General features: G+C 43.7%; 1 protein-coding gene across 1 annotated transcript in view; it reads left to right on the forward strand.

The window, feature by feature from the left end:
- Positions 1-24,310, forward strand: part of ZNF830 (zinc finger protein 830) — a 58,121-nt gene that overhangs the window by 4,019 nt on the left and 29,792 nt on the right. The window contains exons 2-4 of the mRNA XM_083188277.1: positions 294-384; positions 2,089-2,212; positions 19,866-19,905. Coding sequence (XP_083044403.1) covers positions 294-384; positions 2,089-2,212; positions 19,866-19,905 — 255 coding nt within the window. The remainder of the gene's footprint in view (positions 1-293; positions 385-2,088; positions 2,213-19,865; positions 19,906-24,310) is intronic.

Raw genomic sequence — 24,310 nt, forward strand, 5'->3', positions numbered from 1 at the left:
GCACCAGCGACCAGCAATTATTAGCCATAATCGGAGGAGCATGCTTCTGCCACCAGCGACCACAAAGAGCTGGCAGCGGGTGTGCGCTCCCGACAATTTATCTCCCATAGCACATGAAATCACTGGCAATATGGTCACTCAGCGACCATATTGCCAGCGATATGTGATGAAACCGCCCCGTGTGTACACAGCTTTAACATGGCATATCTCAAGACACAGTTTTGCAAACTGTATTTATTGAAGAATGTTTTCTTCTGCATAAACCTTAACTGCCATTTATGTACGTACAATAGTCTTGGATATTTATCTTGCATTGTGTGCAGTGTACAGATTAAAAGTGAATTGTTGTGGCAAGCACATATCCTTGGAAAACAGCATAAAGAGGTGAGGCTAACTCCAGAATTTTCACTTGTGCTTTCATTTTTGTACAAAAGTGTTGTCCCAAACTATGTCCCGGGGTGCCTCAGATCACTTTCAGGGGTACCCTTGGTTGGTGGTCCAGGACCAAATGAAATTATTTTCGGCAAATGTATTAGGCAAAACCAGTGCTTGTGGCTTCCAATCATAAACTATGTGGACAAACAGAAGGGAATACTGTCCCTCACCACATAACTGAACCTAAGGATGACCTACTGTATGTACACAATTTACTTCATTTTATATTTTTTTCTACATATTATAAAAAGAAACCTTTGGCCTAAGGGTGGCATGAATTAATTACTGAAACTCTAGGGCAGGCATTGTACTGATGCTATAATTTCCCTTTAAAGAAATGGAGTGGGATCATATGGTCAACCTAAAGATGGTCAACACCACTAGATCGACATACTGCAAGGTCTACAGGTGATAAGGTCGACACAAGCATTAGGTCGACAGGGTCTAGGTTGACATGGGGTTTTTCACTGTTTTTTTAACCGAATGTCGACATGAACTCGCTGCGCTCGCCATGCTTTGGACACGGTGCCTCACTGTGCTTGGCACACTATTTTATTCTCCCACCACACCCTAGTGGATGGTAGGGCATGAAATACCGCCTGTCTGCACATGTCGGCTCATGTCGACCTTTTAACTGTTAACCTAGACCCTGTTGACCTAATGCTTTTGTCAACCTTATCACCTGTCGACCATGTCCCATGTGGACCTTGCAGTATGTCGACCTATTGGTGTCGACCTAATGACTGTAGACCATCTTTAGGTCGATCAACCAACCGTATCCCAAATAAATAATGTGGTCAACAGCTGCCGGAGACTGTCAGTCCTATTCAGCAGCAGCCGCCGGAGCGTGGAATGACTGCAGCAGGGGAATTTGTAAAATACATTTTTACATATGGCCCTCGAAGGATTTTTTCCCCATACAAACGGCCCTTGGCACAAAAAACGTTCCTCAACCCTGTTTTAGGGGAACTTTGGATAATTGCTTTGCTGAGGTGCTATTCAATTATCACTGTTAAACCAGCATGAACCGTGGCTTATCTGTTATTATATTTATCCTGTAACAGCCCTGTGTTTGGAAGACAATGGGTCTCGCTCTCTCTCGCGTCTTTTTTTTCTCGCTAATTCGCTCTCGCTGGCCCGCTCTCTCTCACCTGCTCACCCACTCTAATGATTATATAATTATATGTATAGAATGATTCTGTGTACATATAAATGTTGATAAACAAATTATACATAATGTATGGTCACTGGGGGGAGTGGATGATTTTTTTAGGATCATGTTTACAGAAATTGGATGCTATTCAAGTGTTTGCTCGTCCAGTCCTGTACAACAGCCTAATTGACTTACTTAATACAAAATGTATGGGATTAGATACGTAAAGCAGCATTTCCGTTATACTGTAAGTGGTGGGCATACTGCATTTGAGCCGCATAGCCCTACTTAATGCAGATTTTTATTTGCAGCTCAGGAGGGTTCGAGCAAAGTTCTGCGATAAGTTCAGCTCAAAGCAATCGATTAGTCAGTTTAGATGCGAGCTACAAGTACCCAAAATATAAAATCGCCCCCTATAAATGTATGTATTTTATTGCTGCCTAGATAAAGGAAGTCATACTTTTTACAATATGTAATATTAATTTTTTTTGTTTTTAAAGAAAGTTGCAAATCTCAAAGGAACAAAATCGAACACGATTATTCCCTCCATTCCTGCACCACTCTCTCAGGCTACTAAAAGAAAAATTGCAAATTCAGAGAGTAAGGATTGTAAAAGGACTAAAGGTAAATAACCATTATGGACCTTTTTTTTCTTACAATTTTTTTTTCTTGTGGAGTAAAATTTGTTTTAACACTTTGAAGGGTATTGCAATCCATGCAAGATTATTGTAAATTCTTTTAGTTTAATTGAATAAAAACAATGATTTTAAAACCATTGAGATCAGGATTGATGTCTCAATTGAAAATGAATGAATAAAAGTGCATCATCTGTGTTGCATGAGGCACTGTATTCAACTTGCAATAGACCCCCTCATTAAAAATGAAATTTGTTCAGGTTGCATTTGCAGTGCATTGTAAGGCCACGGCTAAAACTATATGCAGCCTGTCTCGTCATAGTGTTCCCGTGTTGTCTGCATCTTTGTTATAACTGGATACATCATATGCTCACAATTTCTGAATGAATTGCGTTTTGTATATATGTACCTAATTTCAGATATAGTGTCACTAGCCCACACTATAAACTAGGGTTGGTAGCGGCTGAATTATATTTAACGCATTAGCAAGGTCTGTGTCTTGATCCGGGGTTTAGCACACACTGTAGATAAGTGACTTTATAGATGTATCTGTTTGGGATTCCACCTCTAACTGTAATAAAATTTTTATGGAACATCAATTCTTTTTACTTTTCAAAGAATGTATGTTAGTTTGCACAATTATTTTTACACATTTTATAATAGGCAGTACAGATTTGCATGGTTGTTTTTTTTTGCGCTTAATAACTTGTGAGAGGGAAGTGACGGGAAATGGGTTTTCCACCTGGTATATAAGTTTTCCCGTCTAGAATCTGCTGTAACATCAGTCAGGAGTGTGTATAGGAATATAAAACGATATGATTGCTTTGTGCAGGAAATAAATTTATGTAATGCAGTCGGCGGAGGTGTTGTCTGTGCAGTATTCGTATCATTAAGAGTAATGGCGAAGCTGAAGATACATAAATAAATATTTGTAGCCCATATTCATCTTGTAGTTTACCAAAAGTGAGAATCGAGCCACCTGGATCAAATACCTTCGAGGAGGCGGTGATACCTTTAACATGCCAGAGACGAAAGTTAGAGTTAGTAAGTGATGGTGGGAATGCTGGGTTTCCCCAAATAGGTATAAATTTAGAGGCTAAGGGGTTGCTGCGCAATATTTTATTAACGGAGATCCAAGAAAAGTATTTATCATGAAATAGTGGTTTGTTCAATATCTTAGGGGGTATATCTTAAGATTTTGAGTAGAGGAGGGCACCTGGAGCCAGTCAGCAATATATCTAAAGAGAACGGAATAATTATATAGCGAAAAGTCGGGAAGGCCAATTCCACCTGACTTTCTAGGGGCAGATAGTTTTTTTTTTTAAAAGCTAGTTTTGGTCTTTTACCCCACCAGAGGAAGTTGGAAATCAGTTTATTCAGTTTATTTGTGTCTAGTTTAGTTAAATCTGCATTAAGAAGATTATGGGGGGAATTATACTACCGGCACTCTACCAAGCAATGATAACGGGAGTAATTTCCAGCCTTCCAGCAAAGTAGATTTCTCTTTCAATGGTCCTGGTGACACAGCTCAACACTGGGATGTAGGAGGGTCCGAAGGAGCCAGGCACCTATCCTAAAGTTTTAGAGGGTAGGCTCCTCCCCTACTGCATCCCTGGACTCTTCAGTTCGTGTTAGGTGCCCACTGGAGTGGGTGCTATTCTAAAGGGCTGCAGGAGCAGCCGAAGAATTAGAGTAGTTAGGGGATTTTTATTATTTTATTAACTTTTACCCTAGCTAGGTAGGCACAGTGTGAGGATTCTCATAGTGAATCCTCACACTGCTTGCGCAGCAGGAGCTGACAGAAGCGCGTCCTGTCAGCTCACTGTGCACAGGGGAGACGCTGTCTGGTCTCCCTGTGCAGCGCTTATAGCCTTTTCTAAAAGGCTGCCTGGGCTCCGGAGTACCCTGAAACCGGCTCCACGCTTAGGTGGGGATCATGGGGGACAGGCGCTCCGTGATGGCGGCGGCCATTTTATGCGGAGCTTACACGCTGAGCTCCTAGATGAGAGGACAGCAGCGTTGTGACAGGCATGTTCCAAGTGATCCCCATTTGAGGGGGAGACACTGGAACTAGGAAATCCTACCTAAGGAGCGGCTTGCTGGGGGTGGTTGGCGCCAAAAGGTCACGGACCCCGCAGCAGCAGGGACCTGTGGTCTCTTCCTTCACTCTGACTTTGGCGCCTTTCAGAACGCTTGCAGCGGAGCTGAGCTGGCTTACTGATCCTGGCAGAGTGACTTGGATTTCCTGGGCATCGCTTCCCCGCAGTTGAAACCAACAGACAGATAAGTGATTGGGTGCATTGCCTCTGTATAAACGCTTGTACATTGTTTGCACTGTGTATACTGATAGATATACTTTTATCACTTGCGTCATGTCTGAGCATCAGGCTGTGGTTTTGGGGGAGGGAGCCCTTAATGCACTGAGCGCGTGCAATGTTTGCACACAAAAATTTGTCCCTGAGCAGATGGCCAAGGGGGGCTTATGTATTACTTGCGCTGATGTGAGACCCATGGGCAGTGATCCCCATAGGGCAGAGCATATGGAACCTGCGTGGGCCAGGGCCCTAGGCAGGTCAGTAAACGCTTTGGTGCAGCTTTTGGACAGGCAGAGTGATGGGCTGGTAGAATCACAGAGACCTATGCCATCATCTCAGCAGTCGTCTGGCTCCTTGCCTCTTACCCAGGCAGATCCTGCACTTATCCAGGTGATGCAGGATACTGCAAAAGGGATTAACAGGTTCAGTGAAATGCTGGACAAAATGGATGATGTGGCAGGGACCCCTAGAAGGTCTTATGCCTTAACTACTGTGGTAGATGAAGAGGAAGGAGAGTATACTGACATCCCCTGGGATCAGGGTGATGATTTGGAAGAGAACTCTGCTGCTGGTATAGAGGATCTCATTATAGCTGTGAAGCAGGCTTTAAAGCTGACTGTGGAGGATAAGACTCCTGTTAAAGGTGTTTTTAAGCGACAGCGGAAGGAGGCTGTTACTTTTCCTTCAGATGAGGGGTTACAGGAATTGTTAGAAGGGGCTTGGAAAACTCCTGATAAGAGGCTTCAGATGCCTAAGCGATTCCTTAGTCTGTACCCCATGCCAGAGTCTCATGCGGAGCTCTGGGAAAAGGTCCCAGTTGTGGACGCTTCAGTGGCACGTTTGTCCAAGGCTACTGTATTACCAGTACAGGGCGGTGCAGCTTTTAAAGATTCTGTGGATAAAAAGCTGGAGGGAAACCTCAAGGCTATCTTTGAAGGGGTGGGGTTTACCTTACGACCCCTTATTGCTTCAGCCTGGGTTTCTAAGGCCATGATAGAGTGGGCTGGTGAATTATGCACCATGCTGCAGGCTGACCCGGGTGCATTACTGCTGGCAGAAAAGATTAAGGCAGCAGCAGAATATGCAGTTGAAGCAGAGGAGGAAGCTATTAAAATGGCAACCAGAGTGTCCACAGTCTCCATTAATGCCAGGAGAGTGCTTTGGCTAAAAGCCTGGGAAGCAGACAATGAGTCCAAGAAGGCTCTGGAAACATTAGCCTTCAAAGGAAAGGTACTCTTTGGTACCGAATTAGAGGAGATTATAAAACAGGCCACAGGCGGCAAAAGTACATTCCTGCCGGCCTCCTCAGCAAAGCAGACGTCCAGATTTTCTGCTTTTAAGCCGTCCTTTCGGCCCTCCCCTAGAGGTGGTGCGTCCTTTCGAGGACAGTCTTTCAGGGGAAGGTTTCAGCCCTCTAGAGGCAAGACACAAAAGTCAAAATTTGGCTCTTTTCACAAGAAGCCTGCCAATAAAGGAGAGGATAAACCCTCTGCATGACTGTCAGGGGCTTTGCCCGACAGTGACAAAAGTGGGCGGGCGTCTCACGCTCTTCAGGGACGCTTGGGCTTCTCTAGACCAGGATGCCTGGGTGCTAGACATCATAACACAGGGTTACAAAATCCCTTTCAGAGGGCCACCTCCGAAGAGGTTCATTCCCACATCCTTACCAAAGGAGGCACGGCTGCGTACAGCCCTTGTGAGAGCAGCGCACTCCCTTTTGAAAAAAGGGGTGGTGACGCTAGTCCCCAAGACAGAGTGGAAGAAAGGCTTTTACTCCACGCTGTTCCTGGTGCCCAAACCAGACGGGTCTTTCAGACCAATACTAAATTTGAAGTCTCTAAATGTTCATTTATGGGTAGACCATTTCAAAATGGAGTCTCTACGGTCAGTACTCCTGAGTCTGGACCAGGGAGAATTTTTGGCGTCCATGGATGTCCAGGACGCATATTTGCACGTTCCTATACACCCGGAACATCAGACCTTGTTGAGGTTTGCCATAGGAGACCTGCATTTACAATTCCGGGCGTTACCCTTTGGGCTAGCAACCGCGCCAAGGGTATTCACAAAGATAATGTCAGTAATGGCGGCGGTGCTGAGGCTCAGGGGAATCACAGTAATACCCTATTTGGACGATCTCCTGTTCAAAGCAGAGTCAGCAGCCATGCTGCAGAGTCACTTGGCAGAGGCCATCAGTTTTTTGCAGGCTCACGGCTGGATTTTAAATTTGCAAAAATCTCAGTTGGTACCGTCACAAAGGCTCCAATTCTTGGGAGTCATACTGGACACTCATCTTCATCGGGTATTCCTCCCGGAGGTAAAGGCCAGGGATCTGGTCACCCTAGTCCAGGAGATTCTCAGGGCTCAGAGCATTTCAGTATGGAGGTGCCTCAAGCTCCTGGGGAAGATGGTGGCGTCATTCGAGACGCTTCAATTTGCCAGGTTCCACTCTCGGAGGTTCCAATGGAACATTTTGTCAGCTTGGTCAGGAAACACTTTGACCATGAAATCCGAGATGATAGTGCTGTCTTCGGACACCCGAGAATCTTTGAAATGGTGGACAGAAGTAGATTCCCTTCAGTGGGGTCGGTCATTACAGACCTGGGACTGGTTGATAGTAACTACCGACGCCAGTCTCAGGGGCTGGGGGGCAATAGTCCTGGATCTCAGGCTTCAGGGCCTGTGGACGGCAGAGGAATCAGCGTTACCAATCAACATCTTGGAGCTGAGAGCTGTCTGGAAAGTCATTTCCTTGGCGGGAGACAGGTTACAGAACCTCCCTTTGAGGATTCAGACCGACAATGCCACAGCTGTGGCGTATCTGAATCACCAGGGAGGTACACGCAGCAGATTGGCCATGTGGGAGGTATCCAGAATCTTCCTATGGGCGGAACAGAATGTTCCAGCTGTATCGGCTATATTCATCCCAGGAATAGAGAATATAGAAGCCGACTTCCTGAGCAGGGAGGAGCTCAAGGAAGGGGAATGGAGCTTACACCCTCAGGTGTTTCACCAAATCACTTCGATGTGGGGAACTCCGGATGTGGACCTGATGGCATCCAGGATCAACCGTCAAGTGCCCAGGTTCTATGCCAGAACAAGGGATCCACTAGCGGAGGCAGTGGATGCCATGACTATTCACTGGCAGGGAGATCTCCTTTATGCATTCCCACCAGTACCAATGTTACCGAGACTTCTGAAGAAAATACAGGGGCAGAAGGTTCCAGTGATCTTAGTGGCCCCAGATTGGCCAAGGAGATCCTGGTACTCGAGGCTTCAGAGGTTGTCTGTGGACTCATGGCGTCTACCTCTGAGACCAGACCTTCTAAGACAAGGCCCTTTCAATCACCTGGATTCAGATCGATTGATTTTGACGGCCTGGCTATTGAAACCACCATTTTGAAAAGAAAAGGGTTTTCTGAGGCAGTAGTACAGACTATGATAAAAGCCAGAAAAGCTGTATCTTCGGCAAATTATTATAGAGTCTGGAAGACTTACATTCGATGGTGTGAGAGAAGAAAGGCTCATACATCTCATTTTAAGCTATCAAGAATGATGGAATTCTTACAAGATGGTTTTTCATCGGGCCTAAGCCTTCAGTCACTGAAGGTGCAGATTTCGGCCTTGTCCATCTATTTCCAGAAAAAGATAGCCATTTTGCCGGAAATTCAAACCTTTTTACAAGGAGTATCCAGGTTGAAACCTCCATACAAGCAACCAGTAGCACCTTGGGATCTATCACTGGTTTTGGAATGCCTTCAAAAGGCACCTTTTGAACCTTTAAGGTCGGCTGACTTTAAGTTTCTTACGTGGAAGCTAGTGTTTTTGTTAGCAGTAGCATCTGCTAAAAGAGTTTCAGAATTGGGAGCTTTGTCATGTAAATCTCCTTTCTTAATTTTTCATGATGACAGGGCTGTTTTAAGAACAGTGCCTCAGTTTTTAACGAAGGTGGTATCTACCTTCCATTTAAATCAGGAGATAGTTCTACCTGTGTTTCAACCCCCAGAGGGTTCTAAGAAAAGGGACAAGTTGAGAACTTTGGATGTTGTGCGTGCCTTACGCATATATGTGGACAGAGTGAAGAGTGTCAGGAAGACTGACACATTGTTGGTATTGTATGACGTACACAAGATTGGTTGGCCTGCATCTAAGCAGACTATTGCTAGGTGGTTGCGGTCTGTGATAGCCTTTGCATACACCAAAGTGGGTAGACCAGTACCGGCCAAAATAAATGCGCATACCACCAGGTCAGTTGCCACCTCTTGGGCGGTTCGACATGGGGCCACAGCTGAGCAGGTTTGCAGAGCTGCCACTTGGTCATCTGTTCACACATTTGCCAAATTCTATAGATTCCATGAGTTCGCGTCGGAGGACGCATCATTCGGGCGAGCAGTGCTGAGAGCTGCAGACCTGAGCGTACCCTCCCAAAGGACCGGCTCTGGAACGTCCCAGTGTTGAGCTGTGTCACCAGGACCATTGAAAGAGAAAAAGGGATTTTTGTAAGAACTTACCGTTCGAATCCCTTTCTCTGATATGGTCCTGGTGACACAGCGATCCCTCCCTTACGCTCAGTAAGTATGCCAGAAGTTTCATGATGTTCATGTTAAAATGGTTAAAAGTTAACAGTTTTCTGTTATAAAATGTGCATATAATATGTGCAGGCGTTTGTACTGAGTTAATGTATTCCAGTGGCTTTGAAAGATGAACTGAAGAGTCCAGGGATGCAGTAGGGGAGGAGCCTACCCTCTAAAACTTTAGGATAGGTGCCTGGCTCCTTCGGACCCTCCTACATCCCAGTGTTGAGCTGTGTCACCAGGACCATATCAGAGAAAGGGATTCGAACGGTAAGTTCTTACAAAAATCCCTTTATTTTTGTTATGTCTGGTGTATAATTTTTTGCATAAAGGTTCCCAAAGTCTGCAGTGATTTTGACTCCCATATGTTTTATATCACTATATGTATTAGCAAAGGGGATAGAGGACATATACTGTATAATTTGGTATCTGCATCTGTGGTGGAAAGCAAAGCATTTCTGATTTTGTTAAATTAACGTTATCCAGCAATTGCCCAAAGAAGGAAATAAGACGTAAGATCTCTAGGACAGTGGAAGAGGGGTTTGAAATAAAAGTAACATGTCATCGGCGAACAATTAAATCTGCAACTCCCTATTCCTTACTGTCTGAGGCTCGAATCGCTATAGCTAGTGGCTCGAGGGCTATGGCAAACAGGAGGGGAGATAGGGGGCAGCCCTGTTGCATTCCCTTTTTGATTTCAAATGGATTAGATAAAATACTATTGCTTGCTATTGTGGTGAGAGGGGAGTGGTATAGACATCTGAGGATCTTGGTAAATTTATCAGGGAAAACAAATTTTCGGTGAGCAGAGTAAAGGTGGGACCATTCAATCAGATCAAAGGCCTTCTCCGAGTCCAAGGAGAGAATCAAATTGGACGAGGGGAAGGGAAGGCTAGAGACAGATGTGTAGACTGCAGAGAGAACCTGTCGTACATTGATTTCCGAGTGTCTGCCTATGTTGAACCCAGTTTGATCCAAGTGAATTATCTGGGGGAGGAGGGGTTTTAAACGGTCGGCTAGGATTTTGGTCAATAACTTGTAGTCCAAGTTGAGAAGGGATATAGGTCTGTATGAGCCAGGTAATGAGAGATCTTTACCTGGTTTAGGGAGCACTTTTAAAATAGCTATGTTAAAGTGTTACGGAGAGAGATCTTTTTCTAGTAGGGAATTAAAGACTGAAACCGACTGGTCCAACTTGGGGAAGAAGTAACTTGTAGTCACCACTGAGGCTGTCAGGGCCAGATGCTTTATCTCTTTTAAAATTACGTTTCACAGTTTCTACCTCAGTTAGTTGAATAGGATCGGTCAGTACTGCTGCTGCTGCTGCTGCTTTGGAATGGGAAATTTGGGGGCACGGCATTGTATCCCAGTAATCGGAGGGGAGCTCAGGAAAAGTGGGGGAGGGACAGATTATAGGTCAGAATAAAAGTCTTGTTCAACTTCTGCAATTTCAGTATTAGAAGAAATCGTTGTGCCTGTAGGGGTCTGAAGTGGGTTTACCACTGCAGGAGGACGAGTGCCATTAAGGAGGTTAGTTAAGTTTCCCCACTTTATTACCGAATTTATGGAATTTGAAGCTAACTGAGAAAAGGTGTCTATCCCCTAATGTTTGCATGTAATTATCAAAGTTAGTTTTAGCTAGAAGATAAATTAGTTTGAGATATGATTTCAATTGCTGAAAGGTTGTCACCAGTGTATCTTGCAGAGCCAAGTAAGTGGAGGTGTATTCACTTCTCGTTTTGGATACATAAGAGATGACAGCACCTCTGAGAACCGACTTATCTGCCATCCAAAAAAGGGTTGGGTCAGATTCAAGGTGTAAAGCATTATTTGTAGTATAATCTCTCCAGATGTTCGCCAGGTGTTTAAATTTTGTGGAGTGGTCAGATATATGGCAAATATCCACTGTTTTTTTTTAGGGGGGATGAGGGGGGATTCCATAGAAAAGGTAAGTACTGCGTGGTCAGAAAAAACTATAGGGGCAATATTAGAAGCTGTGATAGAGGCAAAAACTTGATGGGAGGGTAGGACATAGTCAATCCTACACATAGTTGCATGAGCGGCAGACAGGCATGAAAATTCTATATCAAGTGGGTGGAGCTCCCTCCATGCGTTTATTAATTGTAGTCTTGCCGCAAATGGAGGGACACCCAATTTGGGGAGAGAATGAGAGGAGGGGGGAGGGTTGGATTTGTCTAGAGGAAGTGATGAAACTAAGTTAAAGTCTCCACACACATTAGAGTCCATCATTTTTGGGGAAAGTTTTGCTATAAGGTTTTGGAGATTTTTTGGGAATATGTGTTTGAAGCCTATATATGGCCTGAAGTAAACCTGCTAGTGCCTAATTTTAGTGTCAAGATAAGGTAGAGTCCCCTTGGGTCTGTGATTATGTCTGTAACTTCATGTGGTATATTCTTTTGAATTAGGAGCACTACCCCGCGGGCCTTGGATGAATATGGACTAGAGCCAAGTACTTGCCACCCCAAAGTATTAAGTTTTAACACCTCCGCTGAGACTTAGTGAGTTTCCTGCATAAAAGCAACATTTATACCTTTTTTTTTTAGATACATGAGGATTTTTCATCTTTTAGCCAGAGAATTTTTGGCATAACACATTGATCTAGAACATTTCAACAGATTCACAGAGAATTATATACAAATATATTTGGAGCAATAGAATAATGTGAATCTTAACTTCCGATACTATAAGATACGGATACTAGAAACCAATTAAGAAGAATGAAACTTCCAGTAAAACATCAGCGAGAGGGCAAGAGTCCGAGCCCCCCAACTCCACCCAACCTTGGCTTGTAGGTATACTTCTTGGTCACCTGACCATTATTATTATATTGGCAACAGCAAAATAAAGTGTTGTAGACACGGTATATCTGTTACTGTCTATGGTAGCTTAGAACAGTACACCAGACAGTGAGTAGCAATCGGATGCAAACTCAAGGCAGATAGAATATTCCTGTTCCTTCTAGGAACAGGGGCGGGCAGGGTGCCGCTATATGGGGGCAGCGTCAAGGGGGCGGACCGGGCCCGCCGACGCCACTGTTCTGGGCGGTCCCGGGCTGCTAACGTCACAAAAGGGGCTTGCCCGGGTCGTGATGAAAAGGGGCGGGCCCGGCCGCCGTCGTCAAGAAAAGGGGAAGCGCCGGGCATCACTATCTACTGCGGCGCCGGGCTTCCCCGGTACCACCAGAGGAGAAGGAGGCAGGCTGTTTTAGCAGGGCACTGCCAGAGGGGCAGGGTGCATTTTGCCCTTTAAAAATCGGGCAGGGTGCAGCGCCCCGCTAAGACCGCCTAGCGGGAACACTAAATATGATGTTGAACCTATGAGTCTGAAGTACAATTCATGGTATATGAATTTCACTAGAATGAATGATCGCAGAAATCGGGCGGATCCTACATACAGAACGAGCAATAGGAAAGGTCAATGTAGCATTGAGTGGAATCGTTCTCATGGGGACTGAGCAGATGGAGCACGATAGCTAATATCCTGAGATGCTTGGGTGGCCATTTCCCTGAGGTATGCCTGGGCATCATGTGGGTTTAGGAAGTCCTTGTGGGAAGAACCATATACTGTAAATATGTAGGCGGGCAGGATAGAGCAAGCCAAATTTTCTTCCCTCTTCGACTAACTTGGAGCAAATGGGGTAAAAGGATTTGCGGGCCCTAGTAAACTCCACAGAATAGTCCTGAAATATAAATAGCTTCTGGTCCTTGATTCTACGGGATGCTGACCACAATGTCTGCTTGTGTAAGAAATTGAGGCATTTAAAAAGCATGACTTTGGGTTTGGTGGGGGAAATGACCGGGCCCACCCTATGAACTCGTTCAATAACTAAGTCCCTGCAGTCCTACTCAACCCCCAGCAACGAGAGTAATGTGTTTCTTACGAATGTGCGAGTGCAGGTCCTTTGATAGATTCAGGAATACCAACTATGTGAAGGTTATTCCTTCTAGATCTGTTCTCTATATCTTCTAATGTATTCCACACCTTATAGTTGTCAAATGTGAGACTTTTTACAGTCTGCTTGAGCTCCTCAATATCATGGATTGCTGCCCCTAGTACATTTTCAGCTTGTGTAACTCTCTTGGTTAAAGAGCTGACCTGGGATGTTATGTCAGCAACCGCCTGTTGGAGGAGGGGGGCCATGGTGGTTCTAATGGCATCCACCACTTCCCCATATCTTACAGGGGCTTCAAAGGCCCTGCATACCTTGCTGCTGGTGGCTGGATCAACGTCTGATGCCGCTTTCTTAAGGGCCAGAGAAGCAGTCTCTGCATACGTAAATTGTGTATGTTCGTAATTGCTGAAAAATGCCAAATGTTATTTACTTTTTAAATACTAGTTTGACTTTAACGGAACCTTTATAACACAGTACATATGATGAGTCATATGTATTGCAGTTTCCTGACACTTACATACATCTCTGAATCTCGCCCTCACAGGTAGATGTATGGATTGTGCCACTATAGCTCTTTCTGCTTTGCCTCTTTAGTGAGGCAAAGCAGTATCGCTGAGATATCTGAACACCTTGTCTGCCAAAGCGGGGTGGTAAAAAATCCTTGCACTGTTTAGCGTGTACACTAAACTGGTCATATAGCTGTGCCACAAACTACAGTATATGATGTAATGGGCTCTTGGCAGTATTGCCAAAAAAAAAAACTTATTTCCTAAATAAAGTAACAGGTCATTATGATTAATAACAATGTTTGCTTGACAATTTCTGCACCAATTTTGACAAATTCGCTTGGCACTCAAAGGGTTCAGGAGAAATACTAGGCTGGTCATGGTGTAATGTAATATTGTAAAATGCAGCACTTATTCAGGAAGAAAACAGATGGAAACCTACACCCTAACATATTTGAAGCCATAAAACGACCAAAAAAACAACCTGCCTTTCACCCTCATGAATATTCACCTATGTATTTAAATGTATGTTCATAGCTTTCATTCTACAAACCTCACACTGCCTCTGAACATTATGCAGGCAATTATATGATAAAATGATTTGCTTGCACTTGTAAATACCGGTGTTTTAAATTTTACTTAGTGGTTCATAGTTAATTGAAGCCATGTTAGGCTGGTGTTTGCTTAGGGTAATATATCACCTGTCTTCAGCTAAACATTGGCCTCACTGGTAGCTTATATGAATTGTTAAAGTATACCTTTTTAGATGGAATCTTGGGTCAGCTGTGCTGATCAATGTGCCTTCAATATACACATTGTTCATAACACTAAATATTTGAAAACAACCGGCTGAACAACTTCATTAAACAAGTATATGAATGCTTACCTATAGTAATTGCATCTCCTTGTGCTCGAAGTTTAAAGTACTTTAAATTAGTAATCCCTCCAAAGCAATTACATCACTCAATCTCCCTGCAACTCACAACTTTAGACACATTGCTGCTTCAATTAACCCAGACATGTCCAAACTGTGGCCCTCTAGCTGTTGTGAAACTACACATCCCAGCATGCTTTGCCATAGTTTTAGCATTCCCTAATAGCAAAATGGTGGCAAGGCATGATGGGACTTGTAGTTTCACAACAGCTGGAGGGGTATAGTTTGGACATGTCTGAATTAACTGCTCCCCTCTTATTAGCAATCATGAGATTTTTGCTTTCTACATTGATGCTAACCTCCACAATCTGACACCATAAACATCATTCACGCTGCGCGTTCCCATATGGTAATGAGGCTGCCCGCACCCACACCCCTCTCCACCCCCGCCCACAGTGTAGGGTGAGTAAACACGGCGAACATTCTGTTCGCCGTGGGTGCTCGCACCCTGCATATGCACATGTGCAGAAATGCGAAAGAATAGGTTCCATGGTGCACTTAGGGTTAGGTTTCTATTCAATTTTGAATATATAGTCAAAATCAAATCTAAATCAAATAGACATTGAATGGTTTTCAGCTGCATTTGATGCAGAGTTGATCTCGATGTGCGAGCCCACTTCATTGAAATCGAATAGAAAAATAGACTGTGCAGGCGAGACTATATAATACATAAATACTATATAATCCAAATCGAATGTGTACATTGCACAATGCAATTTGATCCCGATTGTATTGGGATTGAATAGAAAATATATCGCACTGTGTGTTGTCAAAGTCGAGTTGCATACACACCTCAATAGAATGGTATGGCCGCCATCTTGGTTCGCAGAGTTACGCAAATGAAGTATAGGAACCAGGTTTTATAATAAGGCGAATCCCATTCGCAGCCATACTGATACACATAAATTCATGTCCCACACTCACAAATAATAAAATATAGATAATCTTGTTTTAATTTGCCACAAATAGATTAAACTGGTAAAACACGATCTTTCCCGTACATATTTAGCATCTGTATGTTCCATCTCTCATGAGCAGCGCTCCGGTCCTTGTCAAAAGTACGCAACTCCTAACAGCCGAAAGTTATGGATCAATTACATATTTAATGGTCACTTTTTCCACGAGGACAGTGTAACTGGGAGATCCGGATGAAGCTGGTTTACAGTGTTGATTTATGACCCCTATGATGATGCCTGGAGACAAAGACACAGAGGTGCACTCCCCTGCACCAATACACGAGAAGCGTGGATCACTTGATCTCCTGACCAATGGAGACCCTCACTGCCCCTTTACCTGGACACTATAAGAGGTTAAACCCAACCAGGGAGCACTCTCATTGTGCTTCTTCTTCCTGGACTATATTCTGGATAGAATATAGGGAGCATGGACCGGGTTTGCGCCAGCACTATTGATGAGACGGTAACTGTTGCATTCCTGTATGTGAATTATGTACTGTGGCTGATTTGTATTTATATTTGTTGTTTTTCCCCTGTTAGTTTAGAACCTATTTTGTATTGTATAGCAGTCTGTATATCTTGATATCTGCTCCTATATGTCTGTAACCCCCTGTTGTCCGCTAGGGACATAAATATATGGTACAGGGAATTTATCCCCTTGTTCCAGAATAATAGTCTTGGCTTTTATTCACAATAAGCGGAAAGGTTTATAAGGAAACAGTGAAAAAAGAGTAAACAGCGCTGTGGTTTGACTGATACAAATACTAACACAATTGGCAAAAATAATACATTTATTATACACCAATAAATTTACAATAAAATTTGTCTATAGAGAATTCTCTGGTACAGGGATTGTTAAAAACAGTCTAAAAGGTATTGCTCCAGGGAAATTGGTATGGGGCACAGTTCAATTATACCAGTATTGATAGCACCAAATGATCAATAGTTACCAAGTGTGGAATATAATGGTATAACTCCTGTATACCTGTATCAGTACTGGTATAATTGAACTCTGCCCCATACCAATTTCCCTGGAGCAATACCTTTTTAACAATCCCCGTACCAGAGAATTCTCTATAGACAAATTTTATTGTATATTTATTGGTGTATAATAAATGTATTATTTTTGCCAATTGTGTTCGTATTTGTATCAGTCAAACCACAGCACTGTATACTCTTTTTTTTTTCTTGGTTTATTATATAGGGAGCCTTACACACTCCCATATACAGCTGCTATAAACTGTACTTGTGGTTCTACTTTCTATATTTTATAAGGAAACAGTACCTGATTTTGTGCTTACATTTGAGTACTAAGTACTGCGAAAAGATACCGCTTTAATGGTATAGGTATAGCGTGTTTTATACACGGACAAGGTTCACTACGCTTTGTTTGCCCTTAGCTAGGAATAAAAGGTTATAGGTTTACGGACACAGTACGTAAACTGCGCACTTCACTTATTATCCATCGGTTTAATCTTATATAGACATTGATAGTGTGTACGGGGCTTTAGTTTGCTGCCTCGTGTGCTTTTGATTTCTGGCACTGCTGATTTTTAGGCACGGGAGAGAAACACAGTACCTCTCCATGCAACGGTGGAGAGATGCCCGTGTCTCTCCTAAGGACTACCAGCCAGGCAGGCCCACGGAGCTCTGTTAAACTGCAATTGCTAGCATTGGTTCCTTAACACAACATCCTGGTTCTTATGCCTCTCCAACATCCTTATTTCATAATTTGGACCTTCATTTCTTAACATGAACAGTAAGACTCTGTTGCTATTGGCCATCTCATCTGCCAGGATGTCATTTGAATACTGACTGTCCACCACAGTAGTGCAGTATTATAGACTGCTCTTTCTTTTCAACGTATCTTGAACTATATCAACCAAAATTTAGTTTTTTTATTCTTACTGGTTGTGAATTTTGTCCTAGTGGTATGTTCTTTGGATATGATACTGTCTTTCAGGATCTACTAGGTCAGGATTATGGATGCGCATCACACATGCCTTGTTTGTGCTTTAATGATGTCAATAAGCAAGGCCTCCAAGAAGATTATTGCTTAATCATTATTCAACACCCCCCCCCCCCCCCCCCTTGTTTTGAGCGAGGAGTGTAGTGCACAGCATAGGAATGTTCTCTCCTTATAGTCCTATAGCTATGGGATGTCTCCAGTGTACCCAATGATAAATTATTTTTTCTGATACTATGGGAGACAATTGATAATCCTCCCTGATGCTCCTGTCTCTCCCTGACTGTGTGGTACATATTGTATATCTTTCTATATTATTAGACCAGTAGAGGAGTAGTAATCCCGCTGTTCCTCTCTTAACCTTTTTATGCACTATTTATACCTTGGACCTCCACTGTATCTTAGTAGATTTATTGATAATCAATTTATTTGTTTTTTTTTTTACTTCCATTCTGCTTTACAGAGGTTCTGATGTCCAGTCCCAACATTGTGGTGCACTTGTTGTTTTTTTTCAGCTTGCAGTATTGGGTGAATAAAATGTTGTTTGTAGCTGAAACCAAGTGGAAAATAAGTGAAAAAATAAGAATGCCCCTATGAAAATATTAGAACTCCCCTATGAGGCTCAGCAAAATCAAAACAATCAAATCCCCAGGTCCGGATTGGATTCATCCAAGGGTTCTAATGGAATTAAGGGAGAAATTAGCAAGCTCTCTGTATTACATTTTCGGGAAATCATTTTCATCGAGTAAGGTGTCAGAGCTCTGGAGAACAGCAGTTTATAGAGCTGTGAGCTTAACATCAATAGTTGGGAAATAATTTGAGGGAATTTTAAGGGATGTGTCCAAAAACATTTAGAATGGCACAAGCTTTTATGAGGAAGTTAGCAACAATTTAGACAGTGGAAATGCTGTAGACGTGGTCTTCCTGGATTTTGCTAAGGCTTTTGATAGTGTGTCACACAAGAGGTTGATAAAGAAAAAGGAGGAACTGGGCCTTTGGGTAAAACTTTGTAGATGGGTAGATAACTGGCTGCAGAATAGAGAACAGAGTGTAAATGGTGCATTTCAAATATGATACCTGTACTAAGTGGAGTGCCACAGAGTTCATTGCTATGGCCTCTTTTATTTAACATATTCATTAATGATATTGGGGTGGGTATATCTCAGTAATGTCTTCATTTTCGTTGATGACACAAAACTGAGCAGGGTAATTAGAACAGACATGGATGTATTGACGCTTCAGAGTGATCTAAATAAACTATATGAGTGGGCAAAAAAATGGAAAATGAGGTTTAGGGGGTATTGAATGTCAGGGGCACGGCTGTCGAGCTAGCTCGACAGCCATGCCCCTGTCCCGTTCTCGTTTGCTTGGTGGTCGGGATTCAATGTCCGGAGCGGTGAGAAGGGGGCGTGGCCGGGATCTGAGGCCGGAAATAGTCGAGCTCCGGCCGGGAGCTCGACTATTTCCGGGTTTTCTCGGCAGAACAAGCCTGACAGCTTCTAAGTCGGGCTCGTTCTGCCGAGAACCCCTGTTCAATGCTGTCGGGGGAAGACAGCAGCAGCCATCTCCCCCATCGGAAGATGGCTGCGGGAGCACGACAGACATTGAATATCCCCCTAAATGTTTATAAATGCAAGGTTATAAATCTTGAGAGACGAAACCAGTGTGCGTTATAACCTAAACGGGGTGACATTAGGTAAATCCGAATTGGAAAAGGAACTAGGAGTTCAAATAGACAACAAACTGGGGTGCAGTGCTGTGTCATGTAGCAACTAAATAGGCAAATAGGATAATAGCCTGTATACGGAGAGGTATGCAGACTAGGGATGCAAAAGTAATTATGCCTCTTTTTATAAAGCATTGGTCAGACCACACCTTGAATATGGGGTACAATTCTGGACCCCGCACTACAAAAAAGATATTGTAGAACTGGAAAAAGTCCAAAGAACAGCAGCAAAGATAATACAAGGGTTGGGGAAATTAAATTATGAAGTCAGATTGGACAAATTGGGATTGTTTACGCTAGAAAAGAGACGTTTAAGGGGAGATATGCTTAGCATGTACAAATATATAAGGAGCGAATATAACGAACTGTCATGTACCCTTTTTTGCTTTAAGGAAGGATTTTAGGACATGTGGACATGAGTTTTGTCAAGAGGAGAGAAGATTTCGTACCTTTTTAAAAGAAAAAACTTTATTACAGTCAGGGCAGTAACATTGTGGAACTCTCTTCCCAGAGAGGTGGTGTCGGCTGAGACTATAAATTCATTCAAAATAAGGTTCGACGTCTATAAATTCATTCAAAATAAGGTTCGACATCTATTGGGCACAAATAACAATCATAATCTGTATTTAATTAAATCAAATTTCAGTTTATATTGAACTTGATGGATGCACGTCTTTATTGAGCCCTAACTACTATGTAACTATGTTTTTATGTTCTTTTTTTTTTTCCTTCCCTCTTCTCTGAAATTTCTATAGATTTAGAAGAACAGTGTTCAGCTTCATCAACATCATCCACGTGAGTGTTGTCAATATCTCTGTGGCCTCTCGCTCTCTCTATCTATCTATATATAGGAAGTTATGTAAACCCACAAACAACCATTTTTCTTTATCAATCTACTGTCACACAGTATACATGATTCATGACTGGTGTATTTATAATAATAATAATTTTATTTATATAGTGCTCTGTCTCCAATAGGACTCAAGGCACTTAACAGGTAGCCTTAATATGATAGATATATTTTGGATATTTTGCGAACTCATTACATCTTGCCTGGGATGCAGGCATGCTGGCTTGCAAATCATTTCCACTGTGTGGAAAAGTTGAGCAGGCCTATTGTTTGCTGCAATGATAGTTGAACTTTTTTTTTATGTGTTATTGTCAATTGATATTACTCAATCTGCTTTGTTAGTTTTGTGTTGTCGGCTAAAACGTCAGTGTTCCTCCATTGTCTTTCAATTGTACGCCCCCTTTTCTTGAGCTCATTAAGACTGGTGTCAAAGCAGGGAGCTTGATGATGGGGTTTGAGACGTTGTGTACCCGCTGGGGCTATAATATCAATTGCAGCCATCGTATCCCTATTATAGTTATGGAATAGGGAACAGGGTTCTTCACAACTTCCCAGTAATGCAGAGAGATCCAGATTCCCTGCAAGAGCTTGTGGAGTCATACCTCTTTTTTTACATCAGCTTTAGAGGTTGTTACATTTTAAGATGGGTGAACAGGTCATGCTGCTGCTCTGATCTTCTAAACCGCTATCCGGACTCATGATAGATTGACTCTAGGTCGACAGTCATAAGGTCGACCACTATTGGTCGACAGGGTAAAAAAATATTGACATTAAGTTTTTTTTACATTTTGAGCCGACATGTGCCGACAGGCAGTATTTCATGGCCTACCATCCACTAAGGCATGGATAGAGAATATAATAGTGTGCTGAGCGCAGCAAGCCATGCAAGGGGATGCGGTATACTTAGACGGTGTCCATACCGACCTATGTTGACATAGACACAAAAAAACCCCATAAAAACTCATGTCGACCTTTTGACCCCGTCGACCTATAGTGGTCCACCTTATGATTGTAGACCTAGACATTGTAGATCTAAAATACCATAACCCCTAATCCAGTCATTTTCAACCTTTTCCAACTCGAGGCACAGCGACACGACTTCAAAATTGCCATGACACACCATCAGGGCCCCATAGGGATATAACACACACTACTGCCCCACATTATTTACTAGCGAAGCTGATGAAATGCTTTTTTAAGTTGCTGGTTTTGCAGTGATGCAGCTAATACAGATCTATGGACTGTGGACGCCAATGGCTGAGAAGCAACAGTGATTGAGTCAGCAGGATACACCTACAGATATGTGCTTTTTATGAGCTGCATCAATAGAAATAATGAGCAGGGTCAGTTGGGATTTTGCCCGCAGAGCTTTATTGAATTTAATTTAGATTTCAATTTATCTCAATATTCGTTAATCTGGAAAACATGGCCAGGACTTAAGATATCCAACACCTCACCCAATTTAGTTGCAGCAACGTCTCTGTAAAGGACATACCTGCTTGTGGTGCACACAGGTTGTCCAGAGCAGTGTCGGATGGAGGAGCAGCAGCGGGTGAAGGAGCAGGGGCTGACAGAGGAGCAGCGGCGGTGCATAGGCAGGCACTCCTATGGGAAGGAGACATGGCGTGCGTGACCTATGCATCACCACAGGCAGTGATCGCGAAAACTCCCCAAAATGATGGGTCCCTGGGACCCCTCACTTACAAAAAAAGGGGTCCTACTTGACCTTTTCTGGGTCCCAACAGAATAAAGCCTCCTCTCCCCATCCCCAGCATGGCACATACAGAAGCCTCCTCCTCTCTTCCATATGGCATATACCCTGAGCCAAGGGCCAGCCTGAGCCTATTTTTTTTGGTAAGCAAACATGGATTTGGGCACCCCAAAATTGTGGCTATTGTGGGTTGGGGGGTAATCAATTGGCAATTTGCCCACTCACATAAAGCAAGATACACATATACTAGAAAAAGGCATAATGTCGGAATAGGGACACCTGTGCTGCAGCAATCAGGATTCTGCCCCCTGTCTATTGTTTCTAGTGCAAAATTAAAAGTAATGGCAGCAGGAACAGGAGGGATAGGGTGAGTGAAATCCCAGCAGAGTCTATAGGCTCCTCTCCTACAGGCAGCTCTGCCTGTTAAGAGGTAATTGGTGAGCTGCAGCCTCTCTGCCAGCCGTGCAGTGAGGGGAGGAGGGGACAAGCGGGCCAATAACAGCCAGCACTCAGAGCCTGGAGGAGGTGACAGTGACACACAAGAGAGCAGCACAGCCAGGTAGGAGAGGAGGAGGGAAGTCTGCAGCCCGAGTCCTGCTAGCAATAAATCCCCTTTACATGACACAGCCAAGCAGCCTGCTAAATGGACCACGCACCCCTCTTACCTCTACTTCCTGCCCGGGTCTGCTCCATCCTCACTGCCACACCTCCTTGGTTCTGGCCCCCAATGCTGGTTTCAGTTCCTCGTGCTCCATCCTCACACCAGCTGCAGCTCTGTTCCCCTGTTCCCCTGCTGAGCAGCTGCTTCTGGTGTTGGCTCCAGCCGTCTGTTGTTGAGGCGCAGTGCAGGAGCCAGCTTATGACTCTGCGGTGACAGGGACCCTTTCATTTTTGCGCCCAGCAGATGTGTGAAGCGGCTGTCACGCTGTGTCTTCTCCACAGTCGTATCACAACTGAGGGGGAAACGGATCCCTCCACCCCCGTCACACACATTAACACGGCGTGCACGCCGAAATGGGCGGAGCGAGTCCCAGGGGACCCAGCCATTCATAAAAAATGAGTCCCTGGTGCTCAAAAGTGGGTAAAATACTCGCTATAGCGAGTATTTGCGAACCCTGACAGGTCACACACCATCCACTGAAAGCACCCAGCACATGTACCCAGCAGTCATGTATAAATGCAGGCAATTTATCAGGCATGCAGCTAAAACAGTTTATTATGTTTCGTTTATAATAATGGTTATAATCTGTAAGAAAAATAGTACCTCGTGGACAATTTGACCTAAAATGATGATAAAAATATTTTATAAAGAATTTTAAGTTTTTCTTGTATTGTATCCCAAGCTAAATTGCATGTGAATAAGGGATTTAACGGCGAGACCAACCATTTTATAGACATTTTTAAAAGGCTTTTACACATTTTTAAGCTTTTATCATTTTTACTACTCAATGAATAAAAACTTTTAAGCTTCATAGGGACCATAAAATGAATGTATATATGAATGTACATGGAAAGTATATTTGGCCTGATTCAGTATGAGTTTTGCGAGTAAAAAACACCCCAGCACGGGGCAAAGCCATCCTGCATGCCGGGACTCTCCTCTCGATTCTATTGCAAAATTTTGTAATCACATGGCAAATTTTCGAGCGCTTCACTAAATAAAAAGCACTGGTATATTTAGAGGTAGCCCCCTATCTTTGCAGCCTAGCTGTGTAGGCATGTGTTGGGCCGCCATGGTTTGGGTTGAAACAGTTGCCTGTGCAGTCACGCAGCCTCTGTGACACACATCCACAAACAGTCCTGACTATACAGACCTCCGCAATGCTGTGTCGATGCTCCCCACCCACACTTACACTGCAGTGACTTTTTCCAGAAGGTGATTGCTGTCAAGGGGTCACACGTGCACAGTTTTCACTATTCCGTGGGGGCTATTGAATCATGCCTTAAGTGCGATTTCTTATTCCCCCAGTCTATTTTTCTTATCTCTCAACTGTGTTAGCAGATTTCTTTAAGGTCCCCATGGACAAGTCGGACCTTATTTCCACGGCAGCTCCCTGGGAGGGCTCTTACATGATTTGGAACTTGATGTGCCAAGTTTTGCATGTGATAAATTGCATGCAAGTCCTGGGGAGCCGGACCTCGGAGGGGAGCCAGCAGTGGGGGTGAGAAGTGGTGGGCAGGGGATTCACAGAAGCGGTGAGTGGACGCTGGCGGATGTGAGCCGGGCGGCGGTGTTCTCAGAGGAGCCGGACGATGAGCTGCAGAAAAAAAACCCTTACAAATGAATGGGAGGTCGCTGATTGGCTGATATCAAACATGATCGGGTCAAATCAGACCAAATCTCACTAGTGTATTTTAGGCATACTTACCTGTCCCCTGGTGGTGCCCCAATGGTCCCCTGGCGTCCACGGCAGGCCTTGAGCACCGTCTCCAGTGGTCCCAAGAGTGCTTTGCGCGATTTTCCAGGCACGCCGGTGATGTCATTTGCGCGCCCGCACACTTGTGCAATGCACTCCTGGGACCGCTGGAGACGCCAGAGAGGATGCTAAAGGCTTGCTGTGGACGCTGGGGGACTTGATAAGTATAAAAAAAGGGCTGGGGGGGATTCGAATTGTTCCAAAAAAACATGGTTTTTGGAA

Source organism: Crinia signifera, chromosome 5, assembly GCF_055691185.1.
Source record: "Crinia signifera chromosome 5, ASM5569118v1, whole genome shotgun sequence".
NCBI lineage: Eukaryota > Metazoa > Chordata > Amphibia > Anura > Myobatrachidae > Crinia > Crinia signifera.